Raw genomic sequence first — 19,923 nt, 5'->3', positions numbered from 1 at the left:
AGTCTTATTAATCAATATCTGAAGACTTGGAATATTGATGTTATTCGGCAAGTTTTCAGCCCTGATATTGCTTCGTCGATTTTGCATACACCTCTCGTTGATGAAGTGCACGAGGATAAGTTAATTTGGAAGGCGGAAAAGAATGGTTTGTACTCGGATGAAGAGTGCTTATCGTTTGTGTGTGACAGACTTAGTGGATACATCACATCTTCAACGACCAGGGAATTGGAGTGGTATCTGGCGTCTGAAGTGTCCTCTGAAGGTTAAGCACCTATGTTGGCGTATTTGTCGAGCTTGTTTGCCTACATGTGTAAGGCTCCAGGACAAAGGGGTGCACTGCCCGACAAACTGTGTTTCTTGTGAAAGTTTATACGAGGACTCGAAACATGTATTTTTCGAATGCTCTCTTGCTGTGCAGGTCTGGCAGCGTAGCGGTTTGTGGAATTCTGTCAACCGGGCGATGCTTCATACGGATTCAGCAAGTGAAATTGTTTTCCAGTTGCTGCAGGAGTTATCAGTTGCTGATTCGCAACGCTTGGCTGTTACCGTTTGGAGCATATGGAAGCACCACAATCTAAAGTTGTGGCAAGAAGTTTCAGAAACGGTGGCTCAAGTGGTGGAGCGTGCGATGCGGATGCTAGAAGATTGGCAGCTAGCTAACAACTACTCCCCAGCTGTGAGGAACCCGCAAGCAATTTTTTTTTTGCTCATAATAGTTCAGGTATGACAGTTAGCTTGGAGCAGGGAAGGAATTCTACTATTCCCACGGATGTAGCAGCAGGTGCGGGCAGTTCCAGCACTAGACAGTCTCGCTGGCAGCCACCGTCGCGAGGTAGAGTGAAGTGTAATATAGATGCAACCTTCTGAGATCAATTCAACAAGACGGGCATTGGTATATGCATCCGAGATGAGGAGGGTACTTTTATTTTGGCTCAATCAATCCCTATTTCCCCAAAGTGTCCAGTGGTAATGGGAGAAGCTTTGGCTTTGTATAAAGCAATAGAATGGTTAAGTGACATGGCGTTTGATTCGGTGGATTTTTGTTATGACTCCAAAACTATTACAGATGCTTTTAATCAGACCTGGGTAGATGTCTCAGAGACTGGTTATATTTTATTGGAATGCCGACGATTGTTCACTTCCAACTTTACAAACTCCAAGGTAAAGTTCAACAGACGACAAGCAAATGAGGCGGCTCATATCCTAGCAAGGGCTGCCACATTTTTAGCTAATCCCACCATTCATTATCATGTTCCTCGTTGTATTGAAAACATTATTATTAATGAAATGATATACGTACCTTTCTTTAAAAAAAAAAAAAAAAAGAAACTCCAAGGATTTAGTGATCTAGCTATTCCTAGCCAATATAGATTTTTGATCTTGTAAAGTATTATAATTTCAAATGATTGATGAACTATATCAAACGATAAACTCAAAATTACGAGAGTTTCATTCTCCTGTTAACCGAATGGTTAATTAAAAAAAAAATCACATGACCTAAATAAATATTGTAAGATGAATTGCACCTTATGAACAAACAAGTTACTTCAAACATCATATTTCTAGTAGCTTTTTTCTCTCAATTTCCGTTAAGTTACAATTTTTTCTTTAACTTTTATCTATGCTATCCTAATTAAAAAAATTAAGTATTTCTAACATAAAAAATATTAACTAAATATATTTATTCATTCCATTTCTTATTTCTAAATTAATTTAATCTTCAATTTTATCAAACAATACCGATTCAAATGGGTTAATTTATTTGTTATCAATCATATGCTAATTTATTCACAGTAAATTAGTTTATCAATTATTCGAAAAGCCTCCAATGTTGTATGAACTAACTTATTAAAAAACAAATACTTAATATCAGTTTTAACCCCTAACTTTCTCAAAATTGCGATTTTGGGTCCTAAGAAAAAAATTACAAAACCGCCCCTTAAGTTTTGCACCTGTGGCAGTTTTGGCCCCAAAACCAATTTTGATTCGGTCTACGCTGACGTGACATCCTAAGTGAGGTGTCACGTGTTATTTTATTTTTGACATTGGGGGTCAAAACTGCTACAGTTGCAAAACTTAAGGGGCAATTTTGTAGTTATTTTTCTTAGGGGCCAAAATTGCAGCTTTGGGAAAGTTTGGGGGCTAAAACTGCTATTAAGCCAAAAACAAAACAATATTTGCACAATTTTATGGGTAATTTGTTTCAATGATCCGTTATTAAAACTCACATATTTTAAATGTGTAGAAGTAAGATGTCCGAAATTTAAACCGCCGCATCCATATAATATATGCAATATCCTACCGATCAAGATAAGTTAATTTTCTCATAAAATATAATGAGTAATTTGTTTTGAAGTAATTATTGAATAATTTATACACAACCCACTACCCTCACTCAAATCTTTGAATTTCTTTCAACAATGGTGAAACCAATATCTCTATCTCTAACCCATCATCTCCATTTCCTCACAACAACCTCTTCTTCCAGATTATTCCATCCATTCTCCACTCTCCGTTTCTTCTCCACAACCCCATACCCACTCCAATACGAACTCATCATCAACCGTCCCAATCTCCCCAAACCCACTCGAACCTCTAAACCCGAACCAACCCCACCTCAAAACTCCTCCCTCCAATCCTGGGCCAACGATAAATTAACCACTGAACCGGAATCAAACCGACCCGGTTCGTCAAAATTTGAACTTGATAACAATCTTGATAAATCCAAGAGAAAATACTATAACAAAAGGAGGAAGAGAATGTATGGGTCTGATTCCGATGATGATCATCGTCGTAACGAGGAACAATTGGTGGAGATGATACCGGAAGTTGTGGAGTTGAGGACTTTGCATAAGAGGGAAGAGGAATTGTATATGTATGATGCTTTTTGTTATCCTTGGGAGAAAGATAAGCATTATAAAATGGTGTATCAGTTGGAGAAAAAGTATTTTCCTAATCAGTGTTTGGATCAGGCTTTTTTGAAACCTGGTCAATCTAATTGTTCATATGCAAGTTATACAAGTTCAAATGCTAATTCGAATGCGAATACTAGGGTTAGGAACATGAAAGTTGGTGTTTTTGGGAAGAATAAAGAGGTTGGTGATATTGTTGATGATAATAAGTTGGTGTTTTTTGACGAGAATGGGAAAGACGATGATCGGAGAAATGCAGGTTCAAACTCGAATGAAAATGCGAATGCTAGGGTTAAGAGCAAGAAAGTTGGTGTTTTTGGTGTTGGGGGGAAGAAAGATGAGGTTGGTGATGGTGATGATAAGTTGATGTTTTTTGAGGAGAATGAGAAAGGGGTGGAAAGAGAAAAGGAAAAGGGGAAGAGGGGTGTGGATAGTAAAGATGTTAGTGAGAAGAAGGTAGAGGAGTTTTTTAAGGGTTTGAATGTGAAGAAGGAGGTTGAAGTTGTTGAGCCATTTTTTAGTTCGAGGAGGACGGGACTTCCTCCTGTTTGGGATAGTTCGCATGGGACTGTGCTTTTGATTAACAAACCTAAAGGTGAGTGAGTTAGTTGTTTTGCTATTTAGATTTTTTTTTTTTTGTAAAAATGGAAATGAATTGTGTGCAGTCATGCAATCGCGCTGTTGTAGAGTAGTTTTGTTGATTGCGGATTGTTCAAATTGCGCTACACTATAGGGGTATATCGCCTTAATAGTTTCTATTTGACAACACTTTGTACTAAATAGCCTACCACAGAACAATAACAATTTGTTCAAATTCCCTAAAGGTGAGTGAGTGAGACATTTCAACCATTTAGGGCTTGCTTGGATTGACTTATGTGAGCTTATTTACTCATGAGTTTTGTGAGACTGTTTGGGAAGACTTGTGAAAACAGCTTAGGAAATTGTCCATGAAGCTTTTTCAGTTTATTTTCATAAGTTCTCCAAGATAGCTATGAAAATAGCTTAGACGAAAACGATTTAACTTTATTTTATCTTTTGCTTTAGAAATAGCTTATATATAAGCACTTATCATGATAAGCACTTGTGCTATAAGCTGCAAATTAGCTGTTAATCCAAACAGGGCCTTACATTTCTTACTTGGAATAGAAATGGATTGCCTACCACCATGCAATCACACCTACAGTCAATCTTGGATAGCAGAAAAATAGCTGTTTGTTCTTATTCCGCTAAGCTACAGGGTTGTAGCACCTCAATAGTCGCTATTTGACAATACTTTGTACTAATTAATTAGTGAATCACATAACAATAGCAATTTGTTCAAATCCTGCTATGCTGTAACGCTAGGGTGCGGCTATACTTTTGTAGACGTAGACTGTTTGCAAGAATCCTTACTTTGCTTCATTCTGCTAGCTAGTTGATTTACTTTTGTGGAATTACTAATTAGAAGAGCTAATGGTTATGTTATCGAGTTGTTGTAGTTAAATTTAATGTATGCATATTTTAGAAAATAACTATCGTAAGTACACTATTCATGATGAATGAGTGACCTCCACTTTCATTGAAAACAACTTTATTGTGATATGCTTATACTGCAGCAACTATTGATGGTTCATGATGTATAGGCTTCGTTGTTTTCCACGGTCTCATTTCATTGATCTCATAGTGTAGGAGTTTGACTGAAATCTTTGTTCATTGGTGGATATTGCTGCATTTTTTATCCTCCATTTTTCAATATGCAACAATATGTTCTTAAATATGGTAATTATGATTTACTTGATAGTTTTTCTTTTGGGATGTGTCCATAAAAGTAATATAATGTGAATTTGTGGCAGGTTGGACTTCATTCACAGTTTGTGGAAAGCTTCGTCGCCTTGTCAAAGTGAAAAAGGTTATTTTCCACAGTACATATGCATTTAAGTTCGCGTTTTATGTAGACTTATAGTATTAAATATTTACAGGTAGGACATGCCGGAACTCTCGATCCAATGGCTACTGGTTTATTGATTGTTTGTGTTGGCAAATCAACGAAACTTGTGGATAGGTGATTGAAGTTAAATAGAGTTTTGTTCCCATTTAAGTACTAAGTATTGGATCCTATTTCACTATTGTACAATTTTTGTTTTAGTTAAAATGTTTTGATCTGGATAACTTTTCTGAATAATTGATTTTTTTTATGCTTCAGATATCAAGGGATGGTTAAGGGTTATAGTGGGGTTTTCCGCTTAGGGGAGGCTACTTCAACATGGGATGCTGATTCACCAGTGAGTTAATCTGTTTTTCTCATGTTTAAGCTTATATAGCACACTATATAATTAGCTATTGGTTCACCTATTGCTTCAAATGTAAAGGCTGCATTATAGATAATTTAGTGGATTTCTGTCTGATTTCATACATACGCAACGCAGTAGACAAATGAGCTTGTTAAAAAGGCAATTACTATGGTCCTAACACCATAGTAAATAGCGAGCCATAGTTCTCAGAATAGTTCTAGTAACTGAATTGCTAATTCAATTTGTTTTCTACCTGAAATAATTTGATTTCTCACTGATTGTGGGACTGCATTGTCCCTGTGTAGTAGTGTTGAGAATCTTTCCTACCATATGATCAAACCAATAATTACTTAGTTTACTGTCCGATTTTCGGAAGCCAACCTACCATTTCCTTGTCTAAAGTTCGGTTTAATTGCATGGTTGGGAGGGATAACCGTAGATAGTTCATAGTTGGACCATTTTGTCAAAGATAATTTATTAATCCATTATGGACCTTTCAACCTCTGTACAATGCGACTTGCGTTCAACATCTGTATGCTGTGACTTCGTCTGTCATCCCCGACGGTCCATGCGCCGTTTTTGATCGTGTTTGGCGGTCCCTGCGCGAGCGCAACTGCGTCGTTGTCGTCCTCTCTGCCTCTGCCATGTTCTTCAGTGCGCAGTTCATCATCGTCTGCCTCTGCTCTGTTTGATTCTCTAGTTTCTACCTCTGATCCGCCACTGTGTGTGGGTGAGGGTGAAGAGAACGATGGAAAGAGAGTATTTTGTCTTATTTGTTCGTACTTGGTTATTGGTTAAGCTGACATTGAATTTTTATGAAAAAATATTGGCTGTATCATACTTTCTTGTGGGCCTTTTCCCGAAAACACCGGTTCTTGCAGATTTCTTTTGTTTGGGTGTTTGAAATTTGAATTGGGTTTGGGCTTTGAGCACATTTTCCTGCTTCCTTAGTTGTGGGTCCAATTACTAAAACTGGCTAAATTTGATCTGTTGAATTTGTAAGATGGTGTGGTGTTCGTTTTGTTAGTTGACACTTCGCGAAAATTGCCCATTTGATGAGGCCTATGTGTTTATTAATTTGATATGATATAACGTGTTTATTAATATGATTTGATGCTTGGACCTTGGACAGTTTCAATATATTGAAATTGGTGTAGTAAGAGTAATTTAAATCATCATACACAAGTATTATTTATTGGCAATGAAGAGTATCAATTCAAGCTTGGGTAAATGCATCCAAATTATTGTAATGTGACTCATAAGCAGAATTAGGAATGACAATTCATATGGCAAATTTTGTTTTGATTTTAAAGTTTTTAACTACATGCAATTTTTTCACTCATAGGCCAGCTTAATATGTAGGTCATTCAGCGTGAGCCATGGGAGCACATCAAAGACGAGGACATAAAGAAAAGTGCCTTGTCCTTTTGTGGAGAGATTTGGCAAGTTCCACCTATGTTCTCTGCTATTAAAGTAAGAATAATTACCATTCTTGAACCATTTAATTTTCATAGTTTCGTTAAAGCTTTGAAGTTGGATGAAGTCTGAACTAATTTAAGTTATTAAATATGTCATTTCAGAAATGGTTTTTCAACTCAGAGAAGCTTTTATGCATCCAATATAATCAACATTTTTCTTCGTATTTAAAGCGTTCAGCATTGTGAAACTTTGTCATATGACTTTTGTTTTTCATTTATGAAGACTTGGTTTCTTATGGAAGCAATTCCTTACATTCATCACTGCTTTTTTATAGGTTGGAGGTGAAAAGTTGTATGAGAAAGCAAGGAGAGGAGAAAGCATTGAACTCTCGCCTAGACGAATTTCAATTTTCCAATTTGACATAGAGCGTAGCTTGGATGACAGGTAACTTTTTGGGAGCCTCCGTTCTGTGCCCCGTTTTGCCTTTGAATCAAGATTTAAGTTGACCATTAATAGAAGTTAAAATCAACACCGCTAAAGCACTTAATTGACCACCAAGACCTTTGGTAGTAATAATTCCCTTCATGAAATCCAATTTGAGTACAAATCTTCAGGATTTGGCTTCTCAAAAGTCAACAATTCACTTTAGAGAGTAAAGTAAGTAATCTAAACTGTCAATGAGAAAATCAACTGTTGATATTTTAACACATTCATGATTTGTTATGCATGCGTGTAACATCAACTGTTGATTCATTGATCAACAATTGGAATTACTTACTTTACTATCTAATGTGAATTACTAACTTAAGCTAAATCCAAATCTTCAACTCTTTTCCCCTTCTCATGTCCTAAATCACTTAATTGGTTAGAAGGGAATTAACAAGAATAAGTCTGCAAGCCAACCGAAAAGGCTGTAAGTGGTAGAAACACCTCAATGCGGAAAGGTAGTTTTTTTTTTTTTAAACATCTGCTGATGGAATGATTGTTAGCCATTGAGTTCCAAACATACAACAAACACAGGATTAGGAAGGAGATAAATTTTTTATGCGGGTTTTTGCTAGGAAGCGAGCTCTGATCAAACACATTTATGTAGCAAAGACAGGGAATGTGCTATAGGATGACATGGCCCAAGCTGAACCAACCATCAGTTAGTAAACTTGTCAGAACTTCTAAGTTAGTTATTGTTTGTAGGAGGAGCTGGGAGGAATTTTGGCGAAAATTGTAAAGAAAGTAGGAGTGTCCCGAGTCTGTCGTATATCCCTGGAGATATCAATTGTATGTTCTGGTGGTCTAGCCTAGAACCATGTTCTTGTGATAAAGAATAAACCCGGTTTGATTTCTCTGAGATACCAGTGTAACAGCTTTGCACCTATAATGGATTGCACATTTTAATAATCCTATTATGCATATTGGGTAGCTTTCTCCTTATAAAAATGCGTGTTGGAAATTATCTGTTTAGATCTTGTAGTTGATTTGTTCATTTTGGCCCTGATATAGTTATACTTTTTCCAGACAAAATTTGATTTTTAGAGTGATTTGTTCTAAAGGGACATATATTCGATCACTCTGTGCGGATTTTGGGAAGGCTCTTGGCAGGTATTAGACTATTAATTTTATTATTTCTTATATAAAACTTTCTTTAATACAACATCAAAGTAGTGCTGCGAATATATTGTTGACGATTTTTTTGCTTTGATAATTGTAGTTGCGCCCACTTAACGGCTCTCCGAAGAGATTCAATTGGTAAGTAATATTTCCCATTGACCTATTCAATTCAAGAGTGATTGTCTCTATGATCTATGTGTGTAGCTAGCTAGTAACTGTAATGAATTTCTTCTCCAGGACAATATTCAGCAGATGATGCATGGGACTTTCAGGAGCTGGAAGAGGCTATCACCAAAACTTATCTTTAACTTATCTTCAGGACATGCAGTTTTCTTTTTCAGTAAACATGTTTATGAACCAACTTTTAAGCATATTATGGCCATTTGTGGAATTTTTAATTTTAAGAGTTCATTTCTGACTTGGTGTGTAAAATTGAGGGAAAAGATATGTAAAATTCATTCATTCATTATTTATATACAGAAATTTATTCTTCAACAACAATAACAAAGCCTTATGATCCTACTAAGTGGGTCGGTTAAATGGATGAAATCATCAAATTACGTTGTAGTGTTCTATCATAAACCATATTTCGATCAATCTTGTTAATAATCTCTAGATCTTTCTTAAAAAAAGCGAACTCTTTATTTGTCCCTTTCCCTTTTTTAGAACGGTGAACGTTCCATTGGTTTGAAAAATGTTATTTATTGTATAAAAAAATAAGATTTGTTTCAGCACTTTGACGAATTGTGAATAGTTTAATGAACAACAAGAAAAATTAGTGGCATAAGTTTAGTGTGGAGTTCGTACGGATACTGGCAAATGAGGTTGCATATAATTTAGCAAAGGCGTGGATACAAACAAATGAAGTTGTTTATAATTTAACACAGACGGCCATATAGTTGGCTAGTTTTCAGACCCTTTTTTTTTTGTTGACAAAATCAGACCTTAATTGTTGATACATTTTAATTAATTTTTTGAAATATATATATATATATATATATATATATATATATATAAGTAGTTTCTTATTAACAACACAACAAAAAAAAACATAACAAAAATATGTATTTATTTCAAGGGTGTACTTTAGTATTCTCCATTCTTTTAAAAGTGAATCTAACTCGGCATAAAAAAAAGTGTATTTACTTCAAGGGTACCTTAGCATTCTCCATTATTCAAAAATACTTAATTACTTCCACCCAAAAAAAATTGTGTTTACTTTAAAAGTGAATCTCTTTTGATGCTATTCAAAATTATGTATTTAGCGAATCTCACTTGACGCTATTCAAAAATATATATATATTTATTTTATTCTTTTTTTTATTTAGTTTCCTAAAATAGTTTTTTGTATGTTAAGGTGTTTTATGAAGAATATTACTATAAATCTTTGAGGGAGAGTTTTGCAAAAACAATCCAATCTTATGTTTCCAAAAGCACAAGAAGGATGAGAATTATCTATGATGATCCTTATGCAACGGATTCATCATCAGATGAAAATAATCATCATGTAGAGGAACCAATGAAGAGGAAGAGAGTTGTGCATGAATTTGCAATACCTAATCTTCCTAATGACACTGTTTGCCTTGAAGAAACAATGACGGATAAGAATAAGATTTGTGCAAAACCAACACCTATAGTAAAACAACCTTCTTCCAAATATAGAGGTGTTCGAATGAGGAAAACGGGTAACTAAGTTGTAGAAATTCGTAATCCGATTAAAGGGACGTGTGAATGATTGAGAACTTTCAACACCGCAGAAGAGGCTTCAAAAGCGTATGAAGCTAAATTTTTTGAATTTGAAGCATATGAGAATGTTGTTTCTAAGAGCGGCATGTCACATGCATCTTTATCGTCGCTCGAATCGGTTAATTGTGTTTACAATTTGATTGAGTGTGGTAAGATTTCAAGTAATCAACCTATTGTTGAGATTAATCCTTTGGAGGGTAAATTTGTGGAACAAAATGTGCCTTATTTAAGTCCTTTGGCAGTGATGCAACAACTGGATGTGGTTGGAAGTTTGAATTTGTTTCAGTTTGAATTGGATTGATTACCATTTGATGGTTTGGAACAGGTCTTGGATGATCTTGATTGCCTTGATGACCTTCAATTTTGTGACTTTGATATAAGAATGGATCAATTGATCTTCCCGATTTAAATTTTGGTGCTGAATTTGTTGATGATGAAGAGATTGATAGTTGGATTGAAGAACTCTCCAATACACCGGGTCCATAAATTTTAAAGTTGCTTATAGTTTAGAAATTAGTTATTCAAGAGTGTACTACTATTAGTACTATAAGTTTTGTGCTAGTACTATGTTTTTCTTATCTTCATGATGAAATTCATTCATGAATTTTTTTTTAGTAGTTTTATGAATTTTTTATTTTTTTAAATAAAATAAAAAAGATATGGTTTTGATATTGTTTAGCATATTGAAGTTGATTGACATTTTCTTAGAGAGAAGATTATCACCGGAATTATTAGAACCTCCTTTGTCAATTCCAAAGATCAACTCGCTGATATCTTTACTAAATCTTTATGGAGTCCTAGGATAACTTACATATATGACAAGATGGATGCCTATAATGTATATGCACCACCTTGAGGTAGTGTTGTGATATTGTGCCTTGATTGTAGTGATTTATGTTTCCTTTCTTAGATATTTCCTTCCTTAATCATTGGAAGTGATAAAGAGGTTCATGCCTATATATGGTTGCCTATTCACCTCACATTATGTACAAAGAACATGTTTTCATTCTAAAGTAAGTCTACTTTCCTTTGCTCCACACATTATAATTATATTGGTGTGATTTTGAGTTCGAATTCACAACAATTTATTTTAGATGAAGGGTTTTTGAGAGAATCACTTCAATGTACTTAATGGAAAATGATTAAAGCCATGAAAGATTCAACCCACGAAAATTACGAAGGTTTAAATTTCTGTATACCATCATCCATGAATTCCGCCAAGTTCAAAAATTAAAATTTCATCCTTAATTAGTAGCATGACACATTAATATTCTTGTAATTCGTGGATGAATTATTCATGGTATTTAGGCATGGCAATGAGGCGGGGTGGGGACGGGTTTCACCTTCCCCGTCCTCATACCCTACTCATATACACTTACCATTTACCCTACCTATATCTAACGAGGATGAGAAATTGAATCTCATCCTCGTCCCCAACGAGTTCGGGTATCCCCTCCTCCACATCTCCATTCCCGCAATGGATAATATTTTTAAATAAAAAAATAATTTTCAACCCCATGCACGATGTTGTAATGCATTATCCAGCAAATAGATGATGACGATCAATGACTATGGTGATGGAGAAGAGAGAGGTCGAGATTGTGAGATATGGAAGGAAAAGAGATAGAACTTTGGCAAATGTGTGTATATGTGACACTGAGACTCTGACTATGTGAAAGAATTAATTTAGAGTTTGTGTTTCTATTTTAAATAAAAGGGGTAGTAAATTGATTTTCTACATTTAGGAGGGGTTTGGGTATGGGTTTGGGGTGGGTACCTATATGCCCATTACCCGTCTCGTACCCATGTTTTGAAATCGGGGAAAACTCAAACTCATACCCAAACACAACCAAAGCGGGGAAAATCCATTAAATTGAGTTTGGTTCGGGTGAATACCCCAAGATACAACTTTTGTTGCCATGTCTAGTGGTATTTAGCAGCTCTCGTACTTAAAATATCATTAAACTATTATTCAATCATATTTTGGGACATGATCTTCAGTTTGATCAATCGAGAGAATCTTTGCATCTAGATGATTACATTGATATCTTCATTTTATAATAGATAATTAAAAAAAATTAATGGTCAAAGTTGTTAATTAGCATACTCCCTCCATTTTTAATTATAAGCAAATTTTAACTTTTAGGTTGATTCCATTAATGATGTATGTGATCTATATCAACCACATACATCACTAATAAAATGAACCTAAAAGTCAAAATTTGCTTATAATTAAAAACGGAAGGAGTATGTGAAAATTAAATTGTGACACTTATTTATTTTAAGATGGATGAGATATTAAATACATTTAATATTATGTTGACTCTATATAGTCAAAATAACTTGTAATAAACGAAAAATAAAATAAAAAACATTTAATATTATGTTGACTAGACAAAGTCAAAATATTATCATCCTTTAATTAAATATTACTTTTAAAATAATAGTATATATATAACTTGAACCAAGTTGTATGTTTCAATATCAGTATATTGCTTAATCAATTTGTGCAAGCAGAATGGTTTCACTCTCCAAATTTGCGTTATCAGTTTCTATGTTGCTAGCTATTATTTTTGTTTTTCAGTTGAAGGGTGGTAATAGTTTCAGTATCCTTAAGCCCGTAGTACACATGTATATTACCAACAACTTGACCAATGGTGAACAACTCGGAGTCCACTGTAAAGACAAAGATCATGATATTGGATATCGAGCAATACATTTTCAAGAACCTTACGCTTTCACTTTTAGGCCTGCTTTCTTCATATCAAATACCTTATATTTTTGTGGATTTAACTTTGGTTCTGAATCTCACTACTTTGATGTTTACGTTCAAGACAGAGATGAGAAAGCTGTCGACAAAGAATGTCATTGGCAAATAAATAAATATGGACCATGTAGGGTTAATGTTTTAGTTAATCCCAACTCTATAGAATGCTTCCCATGGCCTTCTGATTAATGTCTTTATATAAGGGAGAGAATAAATAATACTTTTAATAAATATTGTGATCAATGTATTCCTCCTTCAAATTTTATGAAATGAAGAATAAAATTAATATATTACATGTTTTTCTATATTATTTCATAAGCTTTACCATGTATATACACTCTTTCTCCTAGTCAGATCATAGAAAAAAGAGAAATGATATTTGTATATCAATTTTATCACAACTTTTGTTACAACCCTCTCTCTCATACATTCATTATGTCCTTACTTTCTCTCTCCATTGCTTTGATTTTCGTGTCAATACATATACTTCTTTCTATATTTTTGGTTGTCCCTATAATTATACATAAAGTGGTTTGTTCAAATAACGTAACTCTAGAAAAAAATTGCATCAATTTTAGACAACAAAATTCCATTCTTTACGTGAAAGGTTTCTGATTGGATGATCCACAAACCAAATTAATCACGGACCAAATTCCACACAAAGAGAATCAAATCTTTGTCCTAGACGCTCTTAATAATATACATTATAGAGCCTCAAATTCTGCACACTGGAAACCAAGTCACCTAATACATATCCAATATTATAAGAAAGCCAAGTGCATCTTAGACCGTAGATATCCTTTAGGAATAAAGGATGGGAAAGAGATGAAACATGGTAATGTAGTGAAGAAGATAATGAGAGCATGGGAAGTTATTGTTGAATCACCCATTCAAAAATTAAATGAAAGTGCATTAGTGGAGTTCCAAAATGTTTGTCATGATTTTCCAAAGTTTATAACCTAGGCCATGGCCACCTTGGATGTTGTTAAGGAGAAAATAATGAGAGCATGGACAGACTATGTGTTGCATCTTGGATGCAGAACCACCAACAAGGTAGAATTGGCTCATGCTATAGTAAATAAATATTTGAGCAATAGTGTGGGTGATTTGGGTACTTGTTGGGAGAAAATACATGACATGTTGGTGATTCAGTTAACTACGATACAAACATCATTTGATCAGAGTTACACCATATTGGAACATAGATTCAAATACGTCACTTTGTACTATGGATTAGGGGGTTATGTGTCTAGATATGCTTTAGATAACATAGTTTTGGAAGAGGAATGTTGTAGGGGAACATTGTGTATGAACAAGAAAATTTGTGGTTGTGCATGCTTTATTGCTACTAAAATCCGTGACGACAAGCCTATTTTATTGGATGAGATACACCGTCATTGACATAGGTTATGTATGGGTGAAGAAAGTAATGAAGATGGTTTTTCTGTCAACAAGGAGTGGAATGATGTTCAAGAACGTCTCAAGAAAGTCCCTTATCAAATGAAGCTAGAAATGAAAGAGGTTTTGCGGTAGTTGGCATTTCCAGACACAACAATAATGTCTCCACCACCACGAAAAGTATCAACCAAGGGAGCTAAGAAAAAAGTTGATATTGCGAGGTCTAAAGCAAAAGTGGCATCGACTAGTCGAATTTCTTCTTTGTGGAGGTTGTTGATTCCCAAAATCCTGATAGTTAACCGTCGCCGTCACTAACAACTTCATCATTTCCTAATTGAAAATGAGCTCGTCTTGTAAAACATCACGTTCCCCACTTCCACCACCTACTCGGTTTCCAAAGTCTAATCCGGTTCCAAAGCCTATTCCGGTTCCAACATCTATTCTGGTTATGAGCCCTATTGATTATATGACAAAGTTCATGGTTCCATTTATTGAAAAAGTGGTGGATGTTATAGACGACGGAAATTGTGGATTTCGGGCTATAACCGAGTTCTTGGGATTAACCGAAGAAAGTCATATCATGGTTTTTAGACATCTTATTCAAGAGTTGAAAGATAATAGAAATGATTATGTGGGGTTATATGCGGCTGAGGATCGTTATAAGTACATTTTAAAAGGCTTACGTCCTCCCACAAATAGTGGTGGTATTGCACTTGTTGATAAGTGGTTGATGTTTCCGAACATGGGACACATTGTTGCAAATTATTACAATAGGTGTGTGGTGTTGTTGACAAGTCGTGAAATTGGAACTTCGGAATCTTTTTTTTCCCACTAAAAGGGCTACTACCGGCTAAGCAGAAAACCCATCATGTGCCTTGGCTTAATTCCTAATCATTTTGTACTTGTTTTTTTGAAAGATGGTTGTCCACTACCTCCATCATTTACGGAGTGGAACAATCATATATTTAACGGGATGAGAAATTGAATCTCATCCCCGTCCCCGACGAGTTCGGGTATCCCCTTCACATCTCCATCCCCACAATGTATAATATTTTTAAATTTTTTTTTTCAACCCCAGGCGCGATGTTGTAATTCATTATCCAGCAAATAGATAATGATGATCAATGACTATGGTGATGGAGAAGAGAGAGGTCGAGACTGTGAGATATGGAAGGAAAAGAGAGAGAACTTTGGCAAATGAGTGTATATGTGACACTGAGACTCTGACTATGTGAATGAAATAATTTCGATTTTGAGTTTCTATTTAAAGAAAAGGGGTAAAAAAATTGATTTTCTACATTCGAGACAGATTTTGGCATGAATGTAAAAGTTAAATGGACTAAATGGAGCATTGACTAAATTGAGCATGCCTGAACTCATTGGATTATGCTTCTCATTCATTGAATTAAATATCATCATCCTTTAATTAAATAGACAAAGTCAAAATATCATCGTCCTTTAATTAAATAGTACATTGGATTGTGCTTCTGATTCATTGAATTAAATGCAACATTGATGGTGCATTAAATGTTTCCTTGATGTTTTTACGTGTGTTATGTGTAGACATTTTTATGTCATCTTTAACTTTTATCGGTGTTTTTTATGCTAATATTGGTATTGTTATAACACTCTCTATGCTAAGATAAGAGTTGACATTTACTCTGGGAAAATGCTAACCGGTGCTCCGGTTAAGGATACTAAAAATAGAAATTATATATTAGTTATTGTATTGAAAATTGTGTAATCAATTCATAAAAAATCAAAAATAAATTCCTTTTTGGTAATACCTTCATTTTTTGGTATCCTTAACCAGTGGGGCATCGAATATCATAACCTTTTAGTTTATTACAATTGTTCCCTCTAGAGGCAGGAATCATTTATGGCTTGAATGTGATTCTCTTTTAAATGTTCAAGCTTTCTCTTGTTCCTTTGGTCTGTCTGGTTGAAGAGAAATAAGGAAGAGAGAAAGAGAAGAGAGAAAGAGAGAAAGAGAAGAGAGAAAGAGGGAAGAGAGAGCAACTTTATCTTGTTTGGAATGAAGAGAAATAGGGAAGAGAGATTAAAAAGTAATGGGACCCATCACTTTTTGGTTGCTCCTCACAATAGAGAAGAAAGGGGAGAGAGAAGACTATTCACTTTGTTGTTCCATTATTGCCCTTGCATTAAAATATTATATTCTCAATCTATTCACTTTATTGTAGGGGCATCTTGATACTTTTATAAATAATCAACACTTTTTTCTCTTCTATTTCTCTCATCTCTCTCTTATAACAAACAACAAATCAAATCTACTCTATTTCTCACATATTTCTCTTTTCTCACCTATTTCTCTCTTCACAACTTCTCTTCCAAACCAAACACACCCTAAAAGTTTAAAACAAGTGGAAAAAACCATTAACATTTTATTAGAGACTTCTAGTTTAGAGTTTCTCACATTTCTAGGGAAGAAAATGTATGTGTCAATAAAATACCATTATTTTGTATTTTCTTTACTATGAATAAGACTTTTGGAGATGCTAATGGTAATTTATTTTAGTGCCAACGTAGTTAGAATGTCAACGTATGACATCACATTAAAATAGCATCACTTTTAATTTGCATTCAAAAAGGGAAAGTGAAAAAAAAAATGGCCCTTCATTAGGTTCAACAGTATATATATAACTTGAAACGAAACATGTCATATGTTTGAATATCGATTTGTGCAAATAGGATGGTTTCACTCTCGAAATTTGCTTTACTAACTATTCTTGTTGTTTTCCAGTTGAAGGGTGGTAATAGTTTCGGTATCCTTAAGCCCATAGTACACATGTATATCACAAACAACTTCACCACTGGTGAACAGCTCGGAGTTCACTGTAAAGACAAAGATCATGATATTGGATATCGATCAATACGTTTTGCAGAACCTTACGCCTTCAAATTTAGGCCTGCTTTCTTCATACCAAATATATTATATTTTTGTGGATTTACATTTAGTAATGAATTTCACCACTTTGTGGTTTATGATCAAACTAAAGATGAGAAAGCTGTCAAAAGAGAATGTCATTGGCAAATAAATAAATATGGACCATGTAGGATTAATGTTTTAGTTAATCCCAACTCTATAGAATGCTTCCCATGGTCTACTTAATGTCTTTCTTTATATAAGGGAGGGATCTCGGAGAATAGAATAATAATACTTTTAATGTATGTATATTTGTGATCAATGTATTCCTCCTTCAAATTATCAAATGAAGAATAAAATTAATATATATATATATATATATATATATATTACATGTTTTTCTATATTTTCCTTTCTGAAAGTGTATTGCGAGTATGATGTTCCTTGCTTGCTGCTGGAGACTTCGCCGTCGCCGTTGCCATCTCATCTCCTCAATGCTATCCAAGTGTTTTCTCTTTTTCATAAAGGTGATTCATTTTACGGACAAATCCCTAAAAAAATGAAATTCGGAGTTTTTTTTTAACAATACAACAATGGAAGAAGCTCCCCTGGAAATAAAAAACAATGGAAGAAGTTGTTGTTCGATGAAAGATAGTGAGACAACAATGGAAGAAGCTTTCCACGTGAATGACAATTTTGCCCCTAAGTTTTATTGTTTTTTTTTTTTAAAACAAAAAATGTATATATATATGTTTGACTATTGATTATATATGGATCCTAACAAGTACAATTTAATATTGGTTTTTTAAGCTAGAAATTCATTTATGAAAAAGGAAAAACATAAAATTGAGGTACATAAACCTAAGCAAATGGACAAAAAAAAAATAGAGAAAACTAAAAAATAAGAATAAAAAACTCCTAATACTACATAAGAATTTCATTCCTATATGCTCGAATATAGTCTTTGTTTACCACTAAATCGTTTAAATAACCAACAATACATGTGCATTTGATCTCTTAAAAAACAAGGGACCTAACAAATCTAGTTGTAATGGGTTTGATTGCAAACTGCTTCAGAAGAAGACAAACTCCCCACAACCGGTTTTAGTTGAAACTAGTTACAAACCCGTGCGTTGCACGGGTTTAATAACGTATTTTATAAAAAAAAATCTTTTAAAAGAAAAATGAGCAAATTAATGAATATTGCACAAACATTATAAATCTTTATCAAAATATTTATGAAAGTTTTATCAAGTCTTTAATACACATTAATATTTGTGATGATTGATAAAAGAATTAAAAAGAGTAAAGGGTATAGAAATAAATTTATTAAAGAATTAACAATTTGTTTAAACTTATTTTTGTTACAATTTAGACCAAAAAAAATATTGGACTTCATTGAGTTTCTCTATAATTTTTTTATCAGGCTTGAAGTTATGACTCTGAGTTTGAAAACCGCAAAATTCACAAAAATTATTGAAGAAACACTATAAACAAATAAACGGCATCGTCAAAAATGAAATCATATTTGGCTATAGTGATCAAGCAAACAAAAAAAAAGAAGCATATTAAATACCTATAATCAATGGATTCTAATTGCATAGAGGCGACACTTATACTTTCTCTATGTTTGTTCATCAATGAGAGTGATTATTTTGCGCTTTCCTTTCAGAATTGTTCTTGACACCTAGTTTGGGAAATGCTAAACAGGGAAATAACTGTAATATTAATCTAATGCATATTAACATGGATAAGATGTATGCGAATATAGTTATATATAACTTATGAAATGAAGGTAACATAACTGATTTTAAGCTAAAGAAAATGTACCATGACTTCTAATTTATCTTTCTATTATCTTCCTATAAAGTCTAGAGAAATGCATGCATGTGCATTATATGTACCCCGTTGGCCAATTAACATTTTTGAAACAAATGAAAATTAAGCATCACTCCCGCATGTGCATCTATAGCTAACACCATTTGACATTGATGTCTTCGAACATTTGGTGCAACTCTCATAATACCATCCAAACTGGTTAGGATTGAATTTAGTTGTTTTTCCAAATAGTGATGGGGTATGTATCCTAACACAAATTATGCACGTGAAATAAAGAATAGTGCAATATGCATTTTTAATTTGTGCGTAAAAAAACTCAAAGCATGTTTGTGCATAAAAAAAAAAAAGCAGACCTTGACTAAGTTTATAGATTCATCAATTGGCCTAACTTGAGACAGATTGGAAAAATCGTTCTACGAAGTACTTTTTAAACTTTACTTTTTAATCTATTTGAGCTTGAGAAGTGTTAAGTTCACGACAACAATTCAAGAAACATGGTCAATAAACAATCAAATCAGATTGTGAAATAATAAGTTACTCTAACACTGTATTGTGAAATCATAATGCAAACTTACGAAGTCTTAAACTTTTCAACAACCGGATGATGTAGGTTGATGAGCAGCCTCGAACCTGACCAATTGTTACATCTATTTGCGTTGTCATTGACTACAAAATAGAAGCAAAGAATTCAAGGTAAATAAATGGTAAATGATAAAGTTACAAAGTATTTTACCCATAAGGTTACATCAACTATATTCCCAATGCTCTAAATCTCTATATCGAGTTATTACATGAACTCGATCACCCTAAATCCGAGAAAGAAACCAAAAAATATAAATAAATCAAAATGTATACTAATAAGTAACATTGATAAATCATAAAAGAAATTACTACAAATCTTAACTAACTTATCTAACATTTGCATCACAAATAATGAGCTTCATATGTTGATTCTCATTACTACCAGTCACAATTCAAGAATCCAGTACTCCAAATCCTATTTTCCAAACGTCTAAATCATTTTTGAGATACTTAACGTAGTCATAATCCCTTGACATTGAAATTCATATATAGAAATACAAT

General features: G+C 33.9%; 2 protein-coding genes across 2 annotated transcripts; both read left to right on the top strand.

Annotated features, from left to right (window-relative positions):
• The first annotated feature begins 2,384 nt into the window (after positions 1-2,384).
• LOC25495110 (uncharacterized) lies at positions 2,385-8,679 on the top strand. Its single transcript, XM_013595276.3, has 9 exons — positions 2,385-3,507; positions 4,745-4,800; positions 4,871-4,953; positions 5,095-5,173; positions 6,545-6,655; positions 6,936-7,045; positions 8,114-8,197; positions 8,307-8,344; positions 8,444-8,679. The coding sequence occupies exons 1-9, from the start codon at positions 2,421-2,423 to the stop codon at positions 8,512-8,514; spliced, it is 1,719 nt and encodes a 572-aa protein (XP_013450730.1). The 5' UTR covers positions 2,385-2,420; the 3' UTR covers positions 8,515-8,679.
• A 3,791-nt stretch (positions 8,680-12,470) lies between these two features.
• LOC25495108 (S-protein homolog 5) lies at positions 12,471-12,908 on the top strand. The gene has a single exon (XM_013595273.1). It carries the CDS (start codon positions 12,471-12,473, stop codon positions 12,906-12,908), a length of 438 nt encoding a protein of 145 aa, XP_013450727.1.
• Positions 12,909-19,923: the final 7,015 nt, after the last annotated feature.

The sequence above is a fragment of the Medicago truncatula genome, chromosome 6, assembly GCF_003473485.1.
Source record: "Medicago truncatula cultivar Jemalong A17 chromosome 6, MtrunA17r5.0-ANR, whole genome shotgun sequence".
Lineage (NCBI taxonomy): Eukaryota > Viridiplantae > Streptophyta > Magnoliopsida > Fabales > Fabaceae > Medicago > Medicago truncatula.
The sequence above is the reverse complement of the archived record's forward strand: the minus strand, read 5'-3'. Positions and strand labels throughout refer to the sequence as shown.

Coding starts and splice junctions, on each gene's coding strand:
- LOC25495108 (XM_013595273.1), top strand. CDS start 12,471: ATGGTTTCACTCTCCAAATTTGCGTTATCAGTTTCTATGTTGCTAGCT.
- LOC25495110 (XM_013595276.3), top strand. CDS start 2,421: ATGGTGAAACCAATATCTCTATCTCTAACCCATCATCTCCATTTCCTC. Junction 4,801..4,870: donor GCCTTGTCAAAGTGAAAAAG/GTTATTTTCCAC, acceptor AAATATTTACAG/GTAGGACATGCCGGAACTCT. Junction 7,046..8,113: donor GAGCGTAGCTTGGATGACAG/GTAACTTTTTGG, acceptor TACTTTTTCCAG/ACAAAATTTGATTTTTAGAG.